The sequence below is a fragment of the Harmonia axyridis genome, chromosome 3, assembly GCF_914767665.1.
Source record: "Harmonia axyridis chromosome 3, icHarAxyr1.1, whole genome shotgun sequence".
NCBI lineage: Eukaryota > Metazoa > Arthropoda > Insecta > Coleoptera > Coccinellidae > Harmonia > Harmonia axyridis.
The window spans coordinates 35,991,406-36,014,680 of NC_059503.1; the positions used below are offsets into that span (position 1 = coordinate 35,991,406).

A 23,275-nucleotide genomic window follows, 5' to 3' on the forward strand; every position below is an offset into this window, starting at 1 on the left:
TCTATTGCCACATACATAAACAAGCGCTCAAAAGCTCCGGAGTTCGCGTCAGTACTGTCCTAATTTTTTGCGATATTATTTTAATTTTTCTATGATTCTGATGCATAAAGTATATTAGTGTTCTGTACATAAAAATTCAAATTGTTATTTTGTATCAAGGGTGTAGAAATGGAGGGGGAAACTGGGGATAATTACCCCCCCCCCAGATTTCCAAACTAAAAAATTTTTAGAAATCTCGCAAAGTCAGAGAACGAAAATTTCTCCATAAAATGAACCAATAATAATCATTTTACTTTCCTTTGAAATCGACACGTAAGTAAAAAAACGGACCCCTTTGCGGTTTATGAGTTCATTATCGCTTTCACGATGAGTACTTTTATTGCAGTTCGAGCTCGTCTTTGTCCGAGGTTTATTATTTTCCTTTATCTATCTGCTTTCTCGGCATCGCCCCTTATTTGCCATCTGAGATTTTTGCATTCATCATTGGTGTACACTTACCCATTGTTTTCGTTTTTTTGTATAATTCTCGTCACACAATTTCAATATGTAGTTATCAAAGAACTGAACTGAGTAATTCGCATCGAAAAATTGTGTGGGCTATGTTGTACAATTTATTGTGTTTCATTCAAATTGCAATTTATTTGTAAAGACATCAGTTTTAAATTGACTATATCTACAGGGTGTTCCTAAATGAAAATGACAGATTTCTCGGATCATTTCAAGAAAAGAAGTCCCATAACATGAGTCCGCAAACGCTTTGTTTTTGAGATATAGGTGTTAAAGTTCTAGTTTTTCTCTTATAGCACCTCCGCTTCACAAGATATTTAACTTGAATTGGCATAGATATTCCAATCAAGCGCATTCCCAGGGGGGGTCAAGGGGCTCATGACTCCCCCCAAAATGGAACCACCTAACACTTAAAATGCGTTTCAAGCAGCCAATGTACGAAATGGTCCCATCAAAAAACTTGAAGCCCGTAACGGTGACCCCCCCCCAAATTTAAGGCAAGGACCGCCCTTGATTCCAATTTAAAGTTTTCATCATTTGATATACTTATTTTGAATGCAGATCTACAGGGTGATTTTTTTCTGGAAGGGTGCCCGCTTTTTTCCTCCAGAATTATTTTTTTGTGAACCACTGGTAGTTTAGAAAAATTTAAAAAGAAACTCTGTACTATACTTTTTGGTTTGTTGTAGTTTTGTCGTATCTGCAATCGATTTCGAGAAAAAAATTCAAACAGCTCTCTATAGTAATTCTCAGGAAAATCCAAATCATTATGAAGATCCAGTTAGGTAGCTGTGATAAATAAATTTATTATAAGTTTTCGTACTATTTACCAACTCTGTAGTGAAGATTAATAAAGATTCGATAAACTGGTTAAGCATCACAAAAAAGTAGAACTACAAGAAGCACCCTGATGTATCTCGAACACAAAGCGTTTGCGGGCTCATGCTTATGGGCCATTTTATTTTTAAAATTATTCAAGGAATCTCCCATTTTCCTTCGTAACTCCAATTCAGGAACACCCAGTATAAGATAAGAACAATCGAATTGGTAATAAAAAAAAATTATTTCGAATAATTTGGTTCAAACTTCGTTATCAAACCTCTTTTTCTCACATTATAGATATGAGTAAACAATGTCGTAAAAAATTTGTTTTCGATTACCCTCCCCAAGAAAAAAAAGATCTACGCCCTTGTTTTGCATAGTGTTGGGAATAATCGAGTGCTATTATAATAATCGAGTATTCGATGTTTGAGCGATCCCATTAATCGAGCACTCACTCGAGTGAAATTTCGCTCGATTCTACACTCTGATCATTATAATTTCTAGCAGAGGATTGCGGTGTTTCATATATCCCGAGATCATTAATATTAATAGTATCCGCTCAGTGATCTCTGCCAAATAAACGCTTTCATTTCAATAGCGGAGCATGGTGACTTTGCCTTCTTGCTTCCCATGTGAATGCTGATTTGTATTTCGGCGCCGTTTTGATACACCCAGGTGCAAAAAAACCGCAACAAGTTGAAATTTGGTAAAGTTTGAAGTCTGATAGTTTTCTTATTTATCTCAATTTTCCAAATTCCTTATTCTACATTTTGTTAAATGCTGGCTCATTAGTCACTATACAGGGTTAATCAGAAATTTGTTGTTAAACCTCAATTTTGAAACATCCTGAGGAATTTTCGTGATGAAAATTTTTCAAATTACCAAATTTGTGCCATAATGTCAGTGCGATGAGAAGGCAACAATATGTTGTTCAGTTAAAAATATTATCAGCGAGTTCAAAATATACTTATGCAAACTCATTGAATTTTGAATTCAAGTAGAAAATCAAAAACAAATCAATTCAACTGTAAAGTAAATAACCTAAAAAAGTTTTTTTTTTCATTCATATTGATATTTTTTTATTTACTGCCTGCATACGTCGGTTTCGTACTGTCCATTCAGTTTCGAATAGCATCTTTATGACAAGTTCATTTCTCTCTTAAAAACAAACTAGTGCGCTCGGAACTTTGAACCAAAAAACAAAATGTTGAAAAGAAATGGATCTTGATAAAAATTGGTAATTTGAAAAAAATTGACAACGAAATTATTCCACAAGTTGTTTCAAAATTAGGGTTTAACAACAAACTCCTGATTAAACCTGTATAGTGAGTAATAAGCCAAAACTTAGCAAAGGATTGAATACTATGCAAGTTGAAATTAATATCTAATTGAGTATCTACAGTTTACGGAAACGAATGGTTTCTCATATTTAAACATCGTTTTTTATAGTAAGATTACGTCAGGGTGATTTTCTTCAACAACAGTTCTTCTTTTTTGTTACTGATGCCGTCGAATTTCCATGTTATGATTGTGGTTTCGTATGGTTTTATTCTCATGTGGGCATTGGAGTTTAGCCCCGGTGCACACATACGACTTTTGCAGTTACGACACCGTTGCTGTGTCGTACTTGCGGCCTGTGGTACAAAGAATCAAATGGGAACATGCACACTACCCGCCGTGTCGTTGCGACGTCGTAACTGCCATCATGCGGGCTGTGGTACAAAGAATCAAATGGGAGCATGCACACTAGCGTACGACACCGCAACGGTGTCGCAACTGCAAATGTCGGATGTGTGCACCGGGGCTTATAGGTAACAGTTCAGCTATGCTATCTATCCAGTTCGTTATGTCACGTTGTTTGTTTGATCTTCATTCGGCTTCAGTTCTGCAATCTCTGTGAATAGATATGCGTTCGATGATTTTCGGTTCATTTCCATCATTGGGGCAGCTGGTTTTATTTTCTTCTTTGGGGAGGTTTGTTTTCTATTCTTCTCGCTGTTCTCGTTGAATTTCCTTCATGGATTTCACCTGGATTTGCTCTGTTCGCCATGGGTGAATTTCTTCTGGGAGCTTTTTCAATGGCTTCTTCGAGAGTCTAATAGAGTTTGCAGGGTGGGCTCCGCAGCAGTTAGCACACTTGACCGGAGTAGTTTGTTCTTTTTCTGAAAAGATCCGTGGAATGGTAATAGCCGCTGCATTTTAGGAATCGGTATTCAGCGGTGCAATTTCTTTGCACGTGTTCCTATTCCTGACAACGATGGTACTGGATTCTGGATTATCCAGCACCTCAATTCTATGATTACAAGTAGCGCTTAGCTTATACCATATTTGAAGTATGTTTTTATAAACAAATGTTGGTGATATGGTACAAGCTAAGCGCTACTTGTAATCACAGAAAATCAACTATTATTTCTCCACAGCACTCTTGACCACGAATTTTAATGAACGCTCGTTATAAATCGGCTTGTACTTTCTTTCGAAATCTGTGTCTATCATGGGCAGTTCTGTTCCTTCTCTGACCTTCATCCTGGGGATTCTCTTGCTGGGTAGTCTTGATCATTCTCTATTTCTTCGATGGAGAATTCCATTGAGATGTCTTTCGCAACAACTTTCGGTGTAGGTTTTCGTGTTCCAGACTTTTTCTGAGGTCTCGATAATCTTCAATTGATTGGGGATGAACCCTTATATAACATGGTATAAATGGTAGCCCCAGTGTAGTGGGGCGTCGGTTATTAATGTGGGGTTAAAGAAATTGCATTTATTAACCTATAAGTTCTTCCAAGATCTTTTGGAGGTATATTTTTGCAGGTGCCATCAGAAGTCGGAATGAATTCAACAGCAGTCCGAAAGCCGGACAATTCCAATCAGCCTACAAAAAGCTGTTAATAGCGACAAAAGTATAAAAGATGCTGGTGCTGATATTCTGATTCTGGAAAAGTAGTCGAATTGGTAAACACATCTATTCTAAATGTTTCCTCATACAAAAAAAAACTCTAATTGACCAAAAAGAGTATTCCCATCGATAGTTCCATACCATTTGAAAATCGTCTTCAGATGTGGAAGTGTCAGGGCCCGTTCTAGCGTGTCTGCCGCCCCAGCAAAAATATACCAATCGGCGCGGCGGCCTGTTCTGTCCTGTGTCTAATGTAGGTATTTGCAGTGTAGAAGTTGGATTATCTTACTACTATCATGTTATGTATTGTGTTGATTAATTTCATTTGATTTAGTACGGTCTTCAGTCGTTTGACCCTTTTATTCTCATTATGGTCATAGCCTAATGAGCTCCTTATTCCTTCGTTCGTGTGAGCCTTCATTCTCTCGTGGGATTTCTCGGCCAGTTTCTTTATATGGTCTATTATTTTTGGTGTTTCTGTCTTTAGTCTAATTTCCTCGTTTCTTACGAACCAGGGCTCATTTGGAGCGTCTTTTTTAGCGTCTTATTCTGAATTATTACTAGTTCCTTTATTTTGTTGTTGTTTAGAATAAGTATTTTATTTCTGTAAGTCATTATGGGTTTTATAATTGAGTGGTAAATTCTCACTTTCAATGAATCGTCCAATTTGCTTTTTTGTTCAAGAGAGGATATAAATATCCTTCAATCCTTCTTGTCTTTTGTCTAGGGCTGCCATACGTCTCGGTACGTCAGAACCCGGTTTAGACCACTGACCCTTATCGGTCAGTTATTCAATTCTCCCGGTCAATAATTTGCCGTTATCGAGATTCATTTTTCCTTAGATAGAGTAGGCAAGAAAAATTTCTCTTTATGGAATCTCAACGGATTCCAGTAATCCTAAAGCTGAAAAGCTGTTTCCGATACTCATACATTATATTTCAGCAACTAAAGTATTGAAAATTGAATTATTGGAATAAAACACATAACTAAATAAATCGTCTTACACAATCACTCTATTTTGTATGCAATTCTTAGAGGACCTTAATATTTCCATATAAAATATTTTCGCTTTTAACACGGATAACACGAACACTTACTTTGAAGGAAAATAAAGGCGATTTTTTTTAATTAAAAGAGATTTTGAACTAATGTTCACCACCCAGAAGGTAGAATGCAGTGTGCGCTTATTTTATTTATTTGAAGTTGAATTAACCACCCCTGGATCCCTAGGGAAGTCAATATTTTTTTCACAGTCCATTCATAATTGACCATATTCACCGTCGCCATATTGTTGTGCGACAATACCAACTACCCAGTGTTCCCAACGGAGATATATTGAGTTTACTAGAAAAATACCGCTAATATCAAAATTACTATCAGCCATAGAGATTTTTCTTCCACTGACTACTTCCAAAAATGGAACGAAGCCTTCATTTATACACTCGGCCACAGTTAAATTGTTCATAAAACCACCTTTCACTAATGTTTTTATTTCCAAAAGGTGAAATTTTTGCGAAATATTGTCCCAAACAAGCCTATCTGGCGTAGCAGCCAGAAAAGGTACACATAAACTTCACTTATAAACTTTATATTGTGGAATTTTTCTAGTTAACTAAATATTTCTTCGTTGGGAACACCGGGTAGTTGGTATTGTCGCACAACAATATGGCGACGGTGAATATGGTCAATTCATATATCGCTTAGGTATAGTAATCTACATTTCAAATATGGTTATGCACCAACGCGTATTTCCGAATATACGAATTTTAGAAATTTAAAGGTTGAAAAAACGACCCCTGGATCCCAATGGAAGTCAATAATTTTTTCACAGTTTATTCATACCGCTAATAGTAATCTAAATTTCAAATATGGTTATGCTCCGACGCGTGTATTTCCGAAAATACGAATTTGCGAAATTTAAGAAAACTTCCCCTGAATACCCAGGAAAATCAATCATTTTTTCACAGTTTGTTCACATCGCTAATAGTAATCTACATGCCAAATATGGTTATGCTCCGTCGCTTACTTCCGGAAATATGAATCTTCCAAATAAGACGGATTATAATTTACTAAAATATCCCGAGGTCTATGCAATACAATACAAATACAAAAATATTTATTTTTCTCTCGTGTGTGTACAAAATATTTCTCTATCAACGTATAATGTTGATGCGAAATGTACAGGGTGGGCAAATAAGCGAGGTAAGCGGCTATATCTGAGGATCCACTCATCGTAGAGACTTGCGGTAAAAAATTTTACCACTAAAGTAAACAAAAGAAAACGCTGGAAATTGTTTTGAAGTTCATACCTCCACCGCTAGGGGGCGTAATAGCTATCGTCGAGTAGAAAAATGCATTTTACTCGAAAAATTTTCATATTAAGTTGGAAAAAAAATATCATCACTGTAAACCTTGGAAAATTCTCTATCTGTTTGAATTGTCACTTTCGATTTTGCGACATCAAATAAGGGTGGGGGAAAGATAGAAATCTGACTGATTGAAATGTCTGTAACTTCAGTTTGGCTCAACATTTTTGAGCAAATTAGATCTTATTTGAGAGACAACATCTTGTTGATTAAGGAAAAAATATACTCATGATGAATTTGATTCAGCTGCTTCCGATAGGGATCGCTAAGTCAGAAGTTCATTGTTTTGTTCATTTTTCTCTGAAATTTCAAATGTAATGATAGGATTTTTTTAGCAGAAACAGAAATTTCATTGAATTTGCATGAAAAAACCTGAAGGTCTCAAAGCGATAATTTCAGGCGTTCTGAAGTTATGGCCGAAAGAAGATATTCTTCAACTGATGCACTGCGAAAAACCAAATTGAGTCTTCAAGTTCTAACAGAAACAGAAATCCCATCAAATTTGTATGAAAAAACCAAAAGGTCGCAAAGCGATAGCTTCGGGGGTTCTGTAGTTATGGACAAATTTGATGGGATTTCTGTTTCTGTTAGAACTTAAAGACACAATTTGGTTTTTTGCAGTGCATCAGTTGAAGAATATCTTCTTTCAGCCATAAGATCGGAACGCCTGAAATTATCGCTTTGAGACCTTCAGGTTTTTTCATGCAAATTCAATGAAATTTCTGTTTCTGCTAAGAAAATCCTATCATTACATTTGAAATTTCAGAGAAAAATGAACAAAACAATGAACTTCTGACTTACCGCTCCCTATCGGAAGCAGCTGAATCAAATTCATCATGAGTATATTTTTTCCTCAATCAACAAGATGTTGTCTCTCAAATAAGATCTAATTTGCTCAAAAATGTTGAGCCAAACTGAAGTTACAGACATTTCAATCAGTCAGATTTCTAACTTTCCCCCACCCTTATTTGATGTCGCAAAATCGAAAGTGACAATTCAAACAGATAGAGAATTTTCCAAGGTTTACAGTGATGATATTTTTTTTTCAACTTAATATGAAAATTTTTCGAGTTAAATGCATTTTTCTACTCGACGATAGCTATTATGCCCCCTAGCGGTGGAGGCATGAACTTCAAAACAATTTCCAGCGTTTTCTTTTATTCACTTTAGTGGTAAAATTTTTTACCGCAAGTCTCTACGATGAGTGGATCCTGAGATATAGCCGCTTACCTCGCTTATTTGCCCACCCTGTACATAGGCACATTGCCTGTATTGTGCTCCTCACTCGCCCTCGGATCATAGACCTAATAATAATAATAATATCAAATTATATGATATTCACAAAAGATAATAGAAATCAATTACTGTTTTACAGACATCAGATATAGAGAAGAGTTGGGGTTTCTTAAATAGGAGACCAATATTTTTAGCGCAGTTTATTACCCTCGATTTCTCAAAAATATCACCCGTTTCAGAGATATTGAGTTTTTTTACTTGATTTTTTGATGGGACACCTTATATAAAAATATTTTTCATTTATTTCGATATTATTCGATATAAATTGAGAAATTCAATAATATAATCCCACTAAAAAAAGCCCGATCTCAAAAAAAATATTCAATTATCATTTTAAACATAAATATAACAATATAGAGGTGTATATGCAAAAATGTTTTTGCATGTACGGCCCTAGGAAAATGAAATGAAATATTAGCCATCTCTATATTAGGGCTAGGTTATAATGCCTAAAATATTTAAAATAATTATATATAGGTATACAGAATGGTCCAACGAAAACTTAACTCCGACTTTAAAATGAGAATGTGGAAAATCGCTCGGTTAAAAAAAAACTACAACGAACAGCGTGTCTCTCTTCATTACAGCAGTATCACGAGCATGAACTGAAAACTGGCGACTATTTAAGGCACCTTCGCATTCTAAATTAATGCAAAGAGCTCCTGGATGTGGTCTCACATTTCCATAAGGAAAAACGTTGCGCTCTGTACAAAAATCAAAAATATATACAGGGTGTTTCCTAAACATGCGGCAAAAATTCAGGGGGTTGTTCCTTGGACTATTTTAAGCATGTTTTGTCCTTGGATGATTTTTGAAAAACCTCTTTGTTTCGAAGATACAGGGCGAACAACATTTTTCATATTTTTAAAATTAATAATAGTTTAAATAAAAATGCGTACCGCACTGTGTTTACTAAGTAGGTACAATTTATTTTTAAATTTGTTTAACAACATTCCAATTACTAAAAACGGCCAGTTTTTTGACTAAAAATTGATAAGTGCAGATGGTAAAGGAATACAGATTAAACACGGTTTTCATTTGAATTCGTTTTGTGATGTATTAGCAATTTTTAGTCAAAAAACTGGCCGTTTTTAGTAATTGGAATGTTGTTAAACAAATTTAAAAATAAATTGTACCTACTTAGTAAACACAGTGCGGTACGCATTTTTATTTAAACTATTATTAATTTTAAAAATATGAAAAATGTTGTTCGCCCTGTATCTTCGAAACAAAGAGGTTTTTCAAAAATCATCCAAGGACAAAACATGCTTAAAATAGTCCAAGGAACAACCCCCTGAATTTTTGCCGCATGTTTAGGAAACACCCTGTATATGTATAGCATCCGACAATAGAGTAGCCCTGGTCGCGCTTGACTCCCCACAAGTTAAGTCAAAGTTAGTGTGGGAATGTAAAACGTCCATTAACGTACTCGTAGAAAGAAACCAGGTCAACCTTATCTGGGTGCTTTGCCATTCCGGAATACTCTGCAATGAAAAGCCAGGGAAGAGGGGTCAATCCCTTTCACCAGGCCATTTTGTGGCTTTCCAGCCAGACATCAAGCGATAGCAGTTGAGAATTGGCAACAAAAGAGGAAGCTAGCGTTCTGGCTTATAATCAATGGTCAAAGTCAGGCCAAGTCACTTCTGTGATAAAAACAACCTTAATCATAGTATAAGGAATGGATACTATGCCTTAATAGTTCAAGATGTGATATATTTTGCATCTAAAACGAAAAGAGCGCTATTGGGATGTACATTGAACAATATGAATTCATAGCTCCTAGTGAAGCTTTGTCATCCTAGAATAACCCAATAAATCTTTCAGCCCTCACTTTATGTGGTCATTTGTTATCTCAATCATTGAATTGAAATTGCTTTCTATTCAATTGAAGAAAACTATTCAATAAGCTTATTTGAACTGATAAACATTTGTTTAAACTAAAGAGTTGATTTGAGGTGACAAAAAAATAGGTTGTAATATTACTTGAAGATTTAATGAGTGTTTTTGATGTTTTGAACACAAACACTTTTCAGTACACTAGAATATTCGAATAATTTATAATACATACTTAAAATTAATAGTAAGTAAACTGAAGATCGTTTTTTTTGTTGCTATGACAACAGGAAAATAAATCTGACCTATGACATACACATGAAGATAATACAAACAATGGCACAGTACATCAGAAAAATTTTATACGAAATAAAAGAATGGACGATGAACAGATGATTTTCTTAAAACTATATCTTAAATTGATTATTCGTCATCTTCTTCCTCTTCAGCTGCAGCTTCTTCCTCGTCCTCTTCCTCTTCTTCAGATTCTTTTGGTGCTTCCTTTCTTGGTCTCCCTCTCCTTCCTGGTCCAGAAGTTCCTTTAGGTTTTGGCTTGGCAGCGGCCTTCTTTTTACTGCTGCCTTTTGGTCTTCCTCTTCCTCTCTTTACAGGGGATACGTCATTAGAATCCTCTTTTGTGTCCTGTAACAAAAAAATTGATTTATTTTCATGGATTCTAGGCAGAGAAAAAAGAAATTGTTTTCTTGTTTTCCTCAGTACAAATTAATCAACATAATTTTTTCAGGCGCAAATTACCATTAACCATCATTGATGAAAAAAGGTATTCAGAATTCGAAGTCAAGCCGGGATCAGGTAAAAAGCTAAGTTATTAGAAAAATTGAGTTATGTAATCTAGAAATTATATATTGAAAAAAAAAGAAAAAATCTACAGTAGGTATGTCATTCATGAAGGAACGAACTAAATGTACCGGATCTTCTGAATCAATGGTTCATTCGGAACTTCACTCTGAAAATTAAAGTCGGGAGTCCAGCCTCTGAGAAGAGTAAATGTTGCACATTCATAAACACTTATGATCCGGATAACAAACTGCATTTGGAAATATCTTACGATAAATTTTAGTTGCAGAGCTCTCACATAGCATTTACATTCCCCATAAATGAGGTGCATGTTGGTATATTCTTGTATGGTGTTCAGACATGGTAGCACTACAAAATCACAGGATAAACGATAGTTGAAGACAAAGCAAAGGTCCTAATCAGAGAGAAACTAAACAAACCCCACCAAAAGAAGTTAAGTCCAAAAAATGGAGCAAAAATTGAAAGGGACAAAATCAACACAAACAAATACAATGATCAGAAAACAAGGGAGCGTAGCATTCTAAACGTACTGATCTGATTTGTGTGTGCACCAGTATAGTAAGAAGCTGACTTCACTAACTATCTCGCTCACATTTTGTAAAATGACTATTTCCGTCTTATGATGTTAGCTTCATTATATATCTTGCTCACACTTCGTGAAATGACTGTGTCTGTTTCGCTTCTACTAAAACCAAAGAAAGGACTTGAGGAAAGCTATAGGAATATTGAAATAATTTTTTAACGAAGAAAATTTTTTTCAAACTGGGTTTTATTTGAGAAGAAAAATTAGCAACTGTGATGCCCTTTTGGAAATTTACCGAATTAATTAAAACGTATTTTTAGAAGAACTTGGTAATGAAATCACTTCAAACTTACTAATATTGTTCTCTTTTCGTCAGACTATTAATTAATGACATTGTTCTATAAATTCTCTTATGTATCAAAAAAAGTGGACTTCTTCAAGGACACAATTGAATGACACTTCATTTGTTTGGATACAAAACCTTGACCTAGGATAACAAAAATGGCGGAGAGACGTAAGCAATAATAGTGTATTATGAATTAACCTATTACTTGATTCAGGCTTGACGTCGACTTCTGGGACGCCCTGTAGAAGAGTACAAAAATAATAAGGATTATACTCACTTTCGCTTTCCTTTTCTTGGATTCGGTTTTTTCTACTTTCTCTGCTTTTTCAGGTTTTTCCGTTTTGTCAGCCGGCTTGCGACCTCTTTTTGTTGTGACAGTACCGTCATCAGACATGTTTTTCAAAATGGTTAATAAGTTAAAATAAAATCTGTAAAATAAAAAATTTCGTTATTCAGACGACAAGGTTCAAAATAGCAAAACATTTTTTTATATTACAACTATTCAGAAAAAAGAACGAATAATACTCTATGTCGAGCATTGCTAATAATTCTATGTAACCATTGTTGTAGGTATAGCTAAGATGCATAGAATACCTGGTGTGTTTACTGATTCGATTTTGTTTCAGACTTTTCGAGAGACCCACCTGTTGCTTTGGTGGTGTGCTTCACCAGAGTGCTGTAAGGTGGCGCTCTTTAAAATTTTTCGAATTCCCGTATCTGCCTGGTGCCGTTTAAAAAGGAAATACTGATTTTAGACACTGCAAACATTCACAATAAATTACAATTCAGTTCATATCGAATTTTTACTCAAATGAATGGAATATAATGACAGACCATAGAATATAAAATATTATTGTTCTATACTCAAAGTTCACGACAAGAGCGTAGAAATAGGGGGATACTGGGGGTAATTACACGGTGCTCCTAAATTGGGGATACAAATGAAAATGACAGATTTCCGGATCATTTTAAGAAAAAAAGTCCTATAACATGAGTCCCCATACATTTTGTTTTGAGATACATGTGTTGAAGTTCAAGTTATTTTCTCGTATAACCTTCCCTTCACAAGATATTTAATATGAATTGGCCATAGATATTCCAGTTTAAAGTTTCCACTATGTGATATGCTAATTTTGAATGCAAATCTACAGGGTGATATATTTTCTGGAAGGATGCCTGCTTCCTTCCTCCAAATCTATATTTTGGTGAATGGCTGTTAGTTTAGAAAAATATAGAAAAAAAACTCTGGTCCTGTATTACACTTTTTGGTTTGTTATAGTTTTGTCGTATCTGCTATCGATTTCGAGAAAAATCTCTAGTAATCCTCAGGAAAATCCAAATTATTTTTAAGATCCAGCTAGTAAGCTCTAATGAATGCATTAATTATAAGTTTTGGTATTTATTTACCTAATCTGTAGCGAAGATTAATAAGTATTTGATAAACTGTACGACACACTAGAAACAACCTGTATATTGAAAGCAAAGCCTTTGTGGGCTCATATTCATGAAACTTTTTTTTCTCAAAATTATCCAAGTAATTTCTCATTTTCCTTCGTAACTCTTATTTGAGAACAAGGTAAGAACAACCGAATTAGTAACAACAAAAATTATTTCGAGTAATTTGGTTCAAACTTCATTATCAAACTTCTTTTTTTAACATTACAGATATGAATAAAAGTTGTCGTCAAAAATTTTTTTTTCGATTATCCCTCCCCAAGAAAAAAAGATCTACGCCCTTGGTTCACAAGAGTCGAGAATTGAGAGAAATGTCAAATGTAAACGATGTATGCGCCATCTGAAAAGCCCGCGATCCCTCGAAATCAAGTAGGTAAAAATCTCCCGTTTTGTCTGAAAGTTTTACAGGTATAAGTAGACACACCAGGTATTCTATGCATCTTAGGTATAGCAATAATTGTCAATTTTTAATTGCTTCTTTTTTGGTTAATCGTAAAGTTTCAGAAAACATACATTTCAATTATCAAAGATCCCAAACAATTAGAACTAAACATCGCATATCTCATTTCCTAATAACAAATTTCACTTATCAACATGGTTGAAAGTTCTGGATAGATGAATAACTGCTTAACCTATTTTATGTAGCTAGATCAATTTGTCTTTTTTACTAGGTAAATCAAGAAAAATAATTATCCTCTCATGATAACTCCTTAGTTTTGTTCAAATTGAAGAACAATAAAATCAATTAATTACTATAATAGCAACTTTCATGCAACAACGTACTATACACAATCTTTCGATTTATGTAGCGGAATGTAAACCTCATCCTCGCGCATAAGAAATGAGTTTCAACTGTGTGCGCAGCTCGATTATTCAAATAGAAACAACTTTTAGTTTATTGATTTTTCATTGAATAAGAGAAAAATCTTATCAGGGATCTATGGAAAGTCAATAATAAGATCAATTTTTTTATTCATCGTGAAGTAATGAAGTGAATAGGAAAATATATTTTCGTTTTCAATTGAAGTTCTCATAAATATAATTCAGGAAATAAAACTTAAAAAAAATTAAAATTAATTCAGGATTCACTTGCTTCAAAACTAATTTCTATCCGGAAATAATTTCAAAAAAAGCTTTGACCATCCATTAGCAACATTTTTATTCAACATATCGAGACAAAAAGTTGAAAATAATTCCAAAATTTATTGTGTGAGCAATCCGGCTAAGAGAAAATTTGATGTTTTCGAAATTATATCGGTATTTGGTTGAAAATATTTGAAATTTTCAAAAGTGTTCTCTTCGCGCTGGCGCCATACTTGAAATAATAATATATTAAAAGAGAAGAACACACCCAAATTAATTGTATCCTTACTATGAAAAGCCCTAAGAAAAGCTTGGTCAAACAATTTACTTCTAAAAATATGCTAAATTTAGATACAAATGCCGAATAAAATAATGCCGTACTTTCACAGATATTAATTTTTCAAGTTGAAATCACGTCAAGCGGCCACAGTCCTACGAATTCGATGTCGGCCATCTACAGAAATATTCAATATTTTTAAGTGTATCAAATTTTTAACTCTCCAGTGAGATACGGAAAAATTTTTGCAATAATCAATAAAATTCAAGCTAAAAAACTATTATTTTTATAAAAATTCACCACCTCAACACTAAATTCCTAGTATTTTATAAAAATTAGGAGAATTATTGTAAACACAACTTACCAATACGACGAAGCACCAATCTTATGGTAGTTGGCTGCTCTACGCCGTGCAGGAAACGTTAAATGGCGTTCCGATAGAGGCGCTGGAGGCTCGCGCCAAAAGATTCGCCCAATAGCAGACCTGCATTTCCGCGGCTAAACAAAATTGCATCCTTTTCTAACGATAACGGTCAGTTTTTGGTTTATATATTTTTTTTTCCATTTAATTTTTTTAGCATCTCGATAGACATTCCTAGAAGGATTCTTTCAACAGAAACCATTGGTTAATATGAGTGAACTATGAATAATTTAGTGGCATAGCGTGTACTTGAATGGAAAATCAATAATTCGTTTTGATATTATTTGGGGTCAAACTGTAGGTTAGCTTCAATTAGGAAGAGGTCAAAAGAGCTTCGAAATTGTCCAATGAAAATGCTAAAGAAATTCATGAATGGAAATATAAAGCTTAAAAAATTCATTGGGGTAGTCTTAAATGGTCAGCAATAACATGCTGAATTACTTTCTAAAAATTATTTCGAATAGATATATGTTAAAAATTCTGATTTAAATTCATTTCATAGTTATTCATATATTATATTTGCTTTAAACAAATCTTCAACAAATTATTAGGGATTGAACATTGTTCAATAGTGATAATTGGATGGAAAGCTGAATTTATTTAAATAATTACACTGAGAATTTCCATTTTAAAACTTGAATAATCTTCAAATATATTTTCAATTGAAATAAAAGAATGGGTTTTTTAAGGTAACCAAGACGATTACAAAGTACCTGTAAAAAATTCTTACAGAAAAATTAGAAAAGGATTTTTTTTGGGAAAACTATTCTTGCAATTGAATTTTTCAAATCACTTCAAGATAGATCGAAGTTTGTTTGTTGATTTTATTACTTGTGACCTGCAAAAATGATTAGGGAGGTTGGTTAAAACTACAAATGTAAATTTTCAAACTTTTATATATTAACAAACTTGCTAAATTATTCATTTTCTTGACTACGAAGTCTAGCATTTCCATTTGTAAGTCTGATAGAAAGTTGTTGAGCCCTTTCTACAATGTCTTTCCTCTTCTTTGAAGATACACCATGGGCAATCTCAGCGCAGTATTTACGATTTTGCATCAACAGTACTTCCAATTCCTAGAAAAATAATGAATACCTATAATGATAGTTTAATATGATTCGAAACTCAACTAACAATTAATTGATCAGTCAAGTTTATCAACAACATTTTTCAGGCGCAAATTACCAATTACATCATATATATCAGGACATACTTGCCTAAGTACCGTATTTTACAGAAAAAAATCACTTTTTGTTTAGGCGGGAAGCATTTAAGTGAGGAAGTCTCAATTATTCTTAGTCCATTAGATGGTATAATATGTCCCAAATGGACTACCTTACATAAATGCTTCCCGCCCGTCGTAACAAAAAAATTTGTTCCTGTAAAAAACGTATATAGTCACTTTGGCAAATATGTATCGATATGTTAGAATGATTAAGAGTGGATGTGAAATTCTGTACTTCAGAATTAGACAACTGTAAGTCATATTCTGCAAACTTGTTAGCTCAAGTGAAGTGTGAAAAATAACTTCGATCAAGATGAAACACCAAAAAAATAATACATTGTCTTTAGAATAATTATGAATTGTAGTGGTCATTGAATTATTCATTACTGAACAAACACAATATTCGTGAACATATCCATCAATATTCCTTTCATATTATTGTTTTTCACTAATACTGGCAATTATTCTATACAAAGAGTAATTGCAAATAATAAATGTGCATTATTGATTCGACTCTGAACCGTTTCCAAACATTAAATAAGTGAATTGAAAAATTTCTATGACCACTATTATGTATTTTAATATATCCTGCAACTTATTATTTACACCATCTGAAAATATTCTTTACACTAGCCTACTCCTTAGGTACAGAATTGGTCATATACCACACTTGAGATACTTACTCTGACATTATGTACTAAAACTTTTTTGAATCCAGTAGGAAGCATGTGCCTGGTTTTAGCGTTGGAACCATAACCAATATTTGGCATCAAATACTGTCCCTTGAAACGGCGCCTTACTCTGTTGTCAATACCCTTTGGTTTACGCCAGTTCCTCTGGAAATATTTAAATAACAATTAGATCAATCTCTTGAGAAATAAGATGAAACAAACCTTGAGTTTTCCATAGCGATCGCTTTGATGACGAATGAACTTCTTCGTCCTCTTTTTAATAATAGTGGGTCTAAAAACTGGTCGTATAGCCATCTTAACCTTAAAAAAAAATACAATCACATAAATAGAGAATATTATCCGTATCAACAGAAATATATATTATCAAGTAAAAGTTCCAACTAGTAAATCAGCAATTTTGGAAATTCAAGAAGAATAATTACCGGATTAAACAAATGAAAATGGATTCACAAAACTTACCTTTCCACTTCTGTTAAAAAAGGAAGACGAGAGTTGCTGCGACAGGCGACACTGAATGTCATAAGCAAGAATCTGTAGTCTATAGATTTGTTCTTCTTCTTTATATCAGTATCATAACAATCACACATTTTAGAAATAATTTTTTTTTAAATTGCAATTTTCAATTTATTAGTTTCATTCATAAATGAATTCATAAAACTATCTTATTATTAATTACAATAAGGGTACTAAATCTTTCTTATTATTTATTTTAATATGGGTACTACTAAGTTATTCAAAAAAACTCAAAAAAATTGAATATTTTTCACCCGCTCATGTTAAAGAAAACATTTGACTGGCTCTTTCTCATTTTCAACTATATATGTCCAATATTATATTTAACAATATTTGGAATATAATTTCGGTGGTGCTACCATCTAGCGTTATTATTATTATAACGAAATGATTTGCCTATAGGTTCCTGCAATACATTCAGGTGGATTACAGGATTTCGAATCTAGAACATCAAATGCGAAATATTCGAAAAGATAATGAAATATTGGAATTCTTGTCCTGAACAGACTTTTCTGATGCAGAAGAAAAATTACAAGACAAATAATTCTAACAGTTTATTGCAATAAAATCAAAATATTTTTAGGATTGCACTCTTGAAGAGTTGAAATGGAAATATTAATGCACATAATAAAACCCAGATTGAAAACATTTCTTGATTCATAACGAATCAAAATCACAACATATTTAATCACATTAAAGCATTTTCAATAGAATGCACAAGCCCCTGAAAGCAATGCCTCAGAGCCTAGTGTCTCAGTGAGTAACTTATGATAACCATATTTGAAAAAATCCATATCTTTCAAACCGGCCCGACATCTATTGCCTCAATCAGTGAATCGAAAAAAAAAACCGCCAGGCCCAAATCAATATGAAACTGAATGAGAAAAATGAGTGAAAGATTCAAGAATCCAAAGGCAACCTGGAGACTAACTCACCAACCTACAAGTTGATATTGTATCGAGTTGTGGGTTATACATGGTGTTTCAAAAGAACGTTTATATAGTTTTAACTTGGTGCCTAAACACAACGCAGTATCCAAGGTTTTCGTCACTTAAATGACGTGCCAAGCATAACTCTCAATCAGAAAAGGGTAAACAACCAACTTCCCTGGTCCATTTAGAACAAAATATGAAATTCAAATGGCCTACATATTTCCACAGAGGTTTAAATTTCCATCCCAAAAATTTTAGCAACAATTGGATTGCCAACCAAGGTCCCAACCGGTGGCTGGCTAGGTCACCTGACCTAACGCAAGCAGAATGTATTGTATATTACAGAGTTGTTAGGAGTTATAAATGTGACATCTTCACAAGGTCACAAGTACTCCCCCAAGCTTTATTCAATGAATCCCAAATATGAACATACATGTATGCAATGGTGTTGGGTGACAAATTGGAGTTTGGAAATGCTGTTATGCAGTGTTCTTCATGGGCCTGAGAGTATTTTTGGATACAAGTCTGGCCATTGTAGTAGCCACAGCTGTTTTACATAATATTGGTTGTGATGAAAATTAAAGAGTTCGTGATGCACCTAAATGTTGAAAATTAGTATTAGTAGTAACAATATTACTCAAAATAACTGTAAAGGTCCTTTATTTTTTGTTTTTTCATTTTGTCCACTGGTGACAGTAAATCCTTCGCGTATATTCTGACAAGCCTTATATTGCTCTTTCCACAAGACATCTTGTTGCATTCAACAAATTCATTACACTTTTCGACTAACTAATCTAAATAAACTACATGAATCTATTATTAGTGCATCTTAGAGGGAAAATTGTAGTCTACCAAGATAGCTGGTTGTTTTTTGATATTCCCAATAGAATTCAAAGTATGTTCCAACAAGTTGTCCTATTTAGGGATCCTTGAGTAAGTTCTGCACCTTTACTATTTAAGGATCTTCCATGAAATCAACACTGAAGAAGCAGAAGAGAGGAAAATCTCAATAAATGTTGGGCAGCACTAAACTTGATTGCAAGTGCATCTCTGTTCGTATCGAGGGAAATCATGAGTTCTTCTCTTTCTAATGCTTTCGCCTCTACGATCTTCTGAAAAATCACGTGACACTCGGTCCATGGATATTAGATCTATGATTTTACTATTCAACAGTAACTAAATCCAAACACAACTACTCATAATACCTAAGTAGTTTGTGAATACAACCATCTTGCTCACTTTAGAAATGTAGAAAGAAACATGCTTGCATCTTCCACAAGCTCCAGCGCTACAGGAATATTTGATTGAAATTGTTTTACAAATTTCAGTAGAAGAATCTAACCCTAATCAACTAGATATTTCAAGGGGTTTTCTAGTTAAACGAGTGCTGGTTTGAAGACAAAGTGCCATTATTGATGCAGGAATAAACATTTGCTATTCAATTTTCAATTAATGATCAACCACTAGGATGACATTACTGCTATCAAATACTTGCAATTGACTATTTGTTGTCGCTTCCAAATAATTGAAAACGATCGTAAAAAATAATGTTCCACTTTCATGCAGAATTATTGTAAATTTTGATGTATGTATTATAGCAAAATTGGCAAAACCAATTTGTTGATATAAATTGCTTACAATACACTATTAATACTAATCCATAAATCCACTTTAAGTATTCACATAAAATATTCAGAATAATAAAAAGACGTACACTTATCATTATCTAAGATGTCGAGAAGTATTTATATTTATTTTTAGCATTAAATAGTAACTAAATACAACTTAAATTCAAACAAAGAATACCAACTTTCGGCCATGTTTGTTTATATTTTGCAGCGCCCTCAACTTTAGTTGTTGGATTCTAAATTAGTTGCTTCGATAAGAGATGACTCTGCGATAAAATAATGATCCAATGGATGTTTTTGTTTATATTACAATAATATCAGCCGAGCTGACGGCAATGAGAGCCAGTGGCGGATCCATGGTCCGGTTTGGGGGGAGAGATTAATGGTTAAAAATTCTCATATGACAAAAGTAAATCAACATAATATAACAAAAATAGTGAAAATAAGTAAATAAAATTCAGCATATATATCATGATCATTAAAAAAATTAGTCAGAAAACGTTATGGTGATCGAGTCGTAGGAATAAACTTGGTGCAAATGTGCTTACTTCACATTTTTTATCTCTGGCATTCGTTTTAATTGTTAAGATTCATTGAACAATCCTATGTAGATTTGAGATGGATGTTTTTCCGTCACCGACAATCTGTGAATAGGATAATGCAGGTTTTTTGATATTGTCTGATAATTAATTAATTATTCATTATCTTTTTTGTATAAATGAAAAATACATTAAACTTTTTGTCATATTCTCACAAAAATTTCTTTTATTTCGAATGTGTACGTTAAAAATCAATGGGATACTATAAAGTAATTATTTTGATTTAGTCTTGTCGACCTGGCTACGCTGGTTGGCGTACACGGCTAGTGGGAGTCCGGCAGTCTCCTTGACTCGTAACGTAACGGTTCAATGAACTCACAGATAACAGAGTAGAATGAACTAATGAAGCTCAGGAGGGGGCTGACACCTTCCTAGAACCCCCCTCCCCCCCCTTAAACCCCGTTTTTAGTTTATGCAACAGTCGTCCGTGACGCTACAGTCGCAAAATTAAGTATTTCGTCGATAGATGAATCTGTCGACTATATTTTTTTCACGAATTGTCAAACATTTTTTGACAATAATATTTGCATGCATTTGAGACACTCTGTTATCTGTGATGAAGCTGAAAGGCGTTAAGTAGATGGAACTTTTCACAACTATACAAGAGTCGTTTCTAGTGGCGGTTTGTCCTATGAGACATTGCCTCGCCAAATAAATTCTGGAAATTACACGTATTAAATTAATCGAATATTTCATTAATTCATTTCATCTTCAATTTCACATCATACGGCACTGGGTCTCTGTTCCATAATATCCATGCTCAATTTCACGGTTCTTGTATATTCATCTCACTTTCTCTTTAAGAAGTAAACGGTTCGAAACATGCCTCACGCGCTTCCTTGTTTAGCGCACTATCTACATCGATACGACAAGAAATCAAGAATATTCCTGTCTTTGAAGGCGGCTTCCAAAGATAGATTTGAGGCATGCCTCGATTCGCGGTCGTCTCCTCGAAATGATCAAAGGGCGAACTGCAATTATTCTGCTCTATTCAGGTTAATCGGGTTAATTTTCGCTTGTTTGTGATTTGATGGTAGCATTTGCTGTGTCTCGGCTGCCCCGTGTAGGTTGGTCTCCGTGTTCGTGTGAATTTTTTTCGAAAAGAGTTTTAATTTTGTTAATTGACCTAACCACTACCAGAAGGCGAAATGGATTTGACGGGATCTAGTGAGTCGTCTCATATTCCCAAGGTTAATGAAAATATTCTAAGTACTTGTGATTTTTTAATTTTATTAATAGATCTCAATGTTTTTCCAATCATTCCTATGAGGATAAATTATACATAAACATAATTAAAGGAGTAAAGCGACGTGTTTCAGATCTAAATAAATGTCTTGTGGCTATAGTTGGGGTCGGAAAATCAAATCGGTAGTTTCAAAATACACCGGCAGTAGTACTGTGAATAAATTATTTTATTATTGGCTATGCATTATAATGATATTAACAGAAGATCAGTTTTTTCTGGCACATCGAAAACCATACAAAATGAATTAATTAATCCATTCAGAGAATCGTTACTTACTTTGCTCCGAAATTTTCAATAGACTTCCTCCTACCAATAGAAAAAGTTTAATAATAATATAATAACGAAGAAATATAATCAGGAATACTATGGGACATTTCTTGACTTGTTATAAATTAGGATGATGAAAAATTGATGTGAATTCCTCAGAGATTTTTTCTTGAGTTTTCCTCCCGTGGATGCTTTTTCCGCTGGCCGCCGGCTCGGTCGCTTTTGTCTCCTCTTTTCTCCGCAGCTCCATTTCTCATCTGCGTCCAATAGTTGGAATTTGGGCAGGTGTTTCGCGACACGAACCTGGAATACTCACTTCCTGGTTTAGCGCGAAACGGCTGCCATACATATTGTTTTGAATTTTAATTTAATTGAGAGGCAGAGTTATAAAAACAAACAAAAAAAATTCTGGTATGTAAATGAATTGTAATTTTTGTTATGATGAATAAAGTTTGATTTGATTTGGTTGCTTTTGTTGTCAGGCAAAAAAGATTTCGAATTTTCTTCAATTTTTTTATTCACAAGTTGATGAAACAACTAACAAAAGCTGCCAATCTCAATTATTCGTCATTTTCCGTTATATAATAAATGACCATTCATGGGATTTTATGATATAAGTTCTGGGCCTCCTGCTGAAGATTAATTCCAATTTTTTTTGCCAAATTCGGAAAATTTGACTTGCATTCAAAATTAGTGGCTCAAATATATGATGATGAGAGTGTAATGTCGGGAGAAATAAACGGTTTACAGGCAAAAATCAAATCTATAGTACCACAAGCGATGTTTACTCATTGCTATACACGCGTATTTGAATTGTTTTGAGTACCTAATTCGTCCAGTTCAATTCAACATATTGAAGTTTTTTCTCAAGACTTTCAGGATAATCACAATATCATCAATTATAAGTAATAATATTTTTTATAATAATTATTATGCAAATGACAAAGTAAATTTTGTCAGCAAACTTGAAATATAGATGTATATCACAATAATAATAATTTTTATCCTCATGTTCCTCACCATTCTTATACCGTCACTGGCCGCCACTGGTCGTCTCACGGCTCCTCTTTAAATTATTTCATATTCACAATAAATTTCGCATTTTGATTTTGTTAGCAATTTCGTAAACTTTTTGTTTATAAGTCATGGCAGAAAGCAGACATTGAAGTCCTTATAAGCAAAGTTCATGAGCGGTTTTTGTAACTAAGACATCGAAAGTGGGCATGCGCATCCGGAAGTACTTACCTTATCAAAAACTTCTTGTCTCCTCTTAGTTTCGTGTGAAGTACGAAAAATGCACTGACCTTGTTTCTGTGCATATTGATTGGACCATTGGAGTAACCCAGTAAATTCTATCTTTTCGCCGAAAAGGTTCAAACATGCCGGACATTTGTCGCGTAGGTATGTGAGAACCTTAGAATATTCCATATTATAAGGCTATTTACATAATTTTTTATTTTTTGGATGTATCAATTTTATGTTTAAGTTATTAAATCAGGGTTTGAGTGGCAGAACAGAGGCATCATCGAATG

General features: G+C 33.9%; 2 protein-coding genes and 1 long non-coding RNA gene across 4 annotated transcripts; all 3 read right to left on the reverse strand.

The window, feature by feature from the left end:
• Window positions 1-9,855: 9,855 nt before the first annotated feature.
• On the reverse strand, window positions 9,856-14,727 carry LOC123676257 (high mobility group protein HMG-I/HMG-Y-like). 2 transcript variants are annotated; one of them, XM_045612045.1, is made up of 3 exons: window positions 14,585-14,727; window positions 11,683-11,833; window positions 9,856-10,359 (listed from the first exon to the last, which is right to left on the reverse strand). In XM_045612045.1, exons 2-3 carry the CDS (start codon window positions 11,797-11,799, stop codon window positions 10,141-10,143), a joined length of 336 nt encoding a protein of 111 aa, XP_045468001.1. In that variant the 5' UTR covers window positions 11,800-11,833; window positions 14,585-14,727; the 3' UTR covers window positions 9,856-10,140. The 2 variants fall into 2 exon arrangements, with proteins under 2 accessions (XP_045468001.1, XP_045468000.1); XM_045612044.1 differs by lacking the exon at window positions 14,585-14,727 and adding an exon at window positions 13,374-13,429.
• A 792-nt stretch (window positions 14,728-15,519) lies between these two features.
• Window positions 15,520-17,113, reverse strand: LOC123675907 (60S ribosomal protein L32). Its single transcript, XM_045611467.1, has 4 exons — window positions 17,018-17,113; window positions 16,760-16,858; window positions 16,550-16,702; window positions 15,520-15,717 (listed from the first exon to the last, which is right to left on the reverse strand). Exons 2-4 carry the CDS (start codon window positions 16,850-16,852, stop codon window positions 15,559-15,561), a joined length of 405 nt encoding a protein of 134 aa, XP_045467423.1. The 5' UTR covers window positions 16,853-16,858; window positions 17,018-17,113; the 3' UTR covers window positions 15,520-15,558.
• A 4,693-nt stretch (window positions 17,114-21,806) lies between these two features.
• LOC123676414 lies at window positions 21,807-23,150 on the reverse strand. Its single transcript, XR_006746934.1, has 2 exons — window positions 22,764-23,150; window positions 21,807-22,046 (listed from the first exon to the last, which is right to left on the reverse strand). It is a non-coding gene; the product is annotated as an uncharacterized LOC123676414 (long non-coding RNA).
• Between the last annotated feature and the right edge of the window lie 125 nt (window positions 23,151-23,275).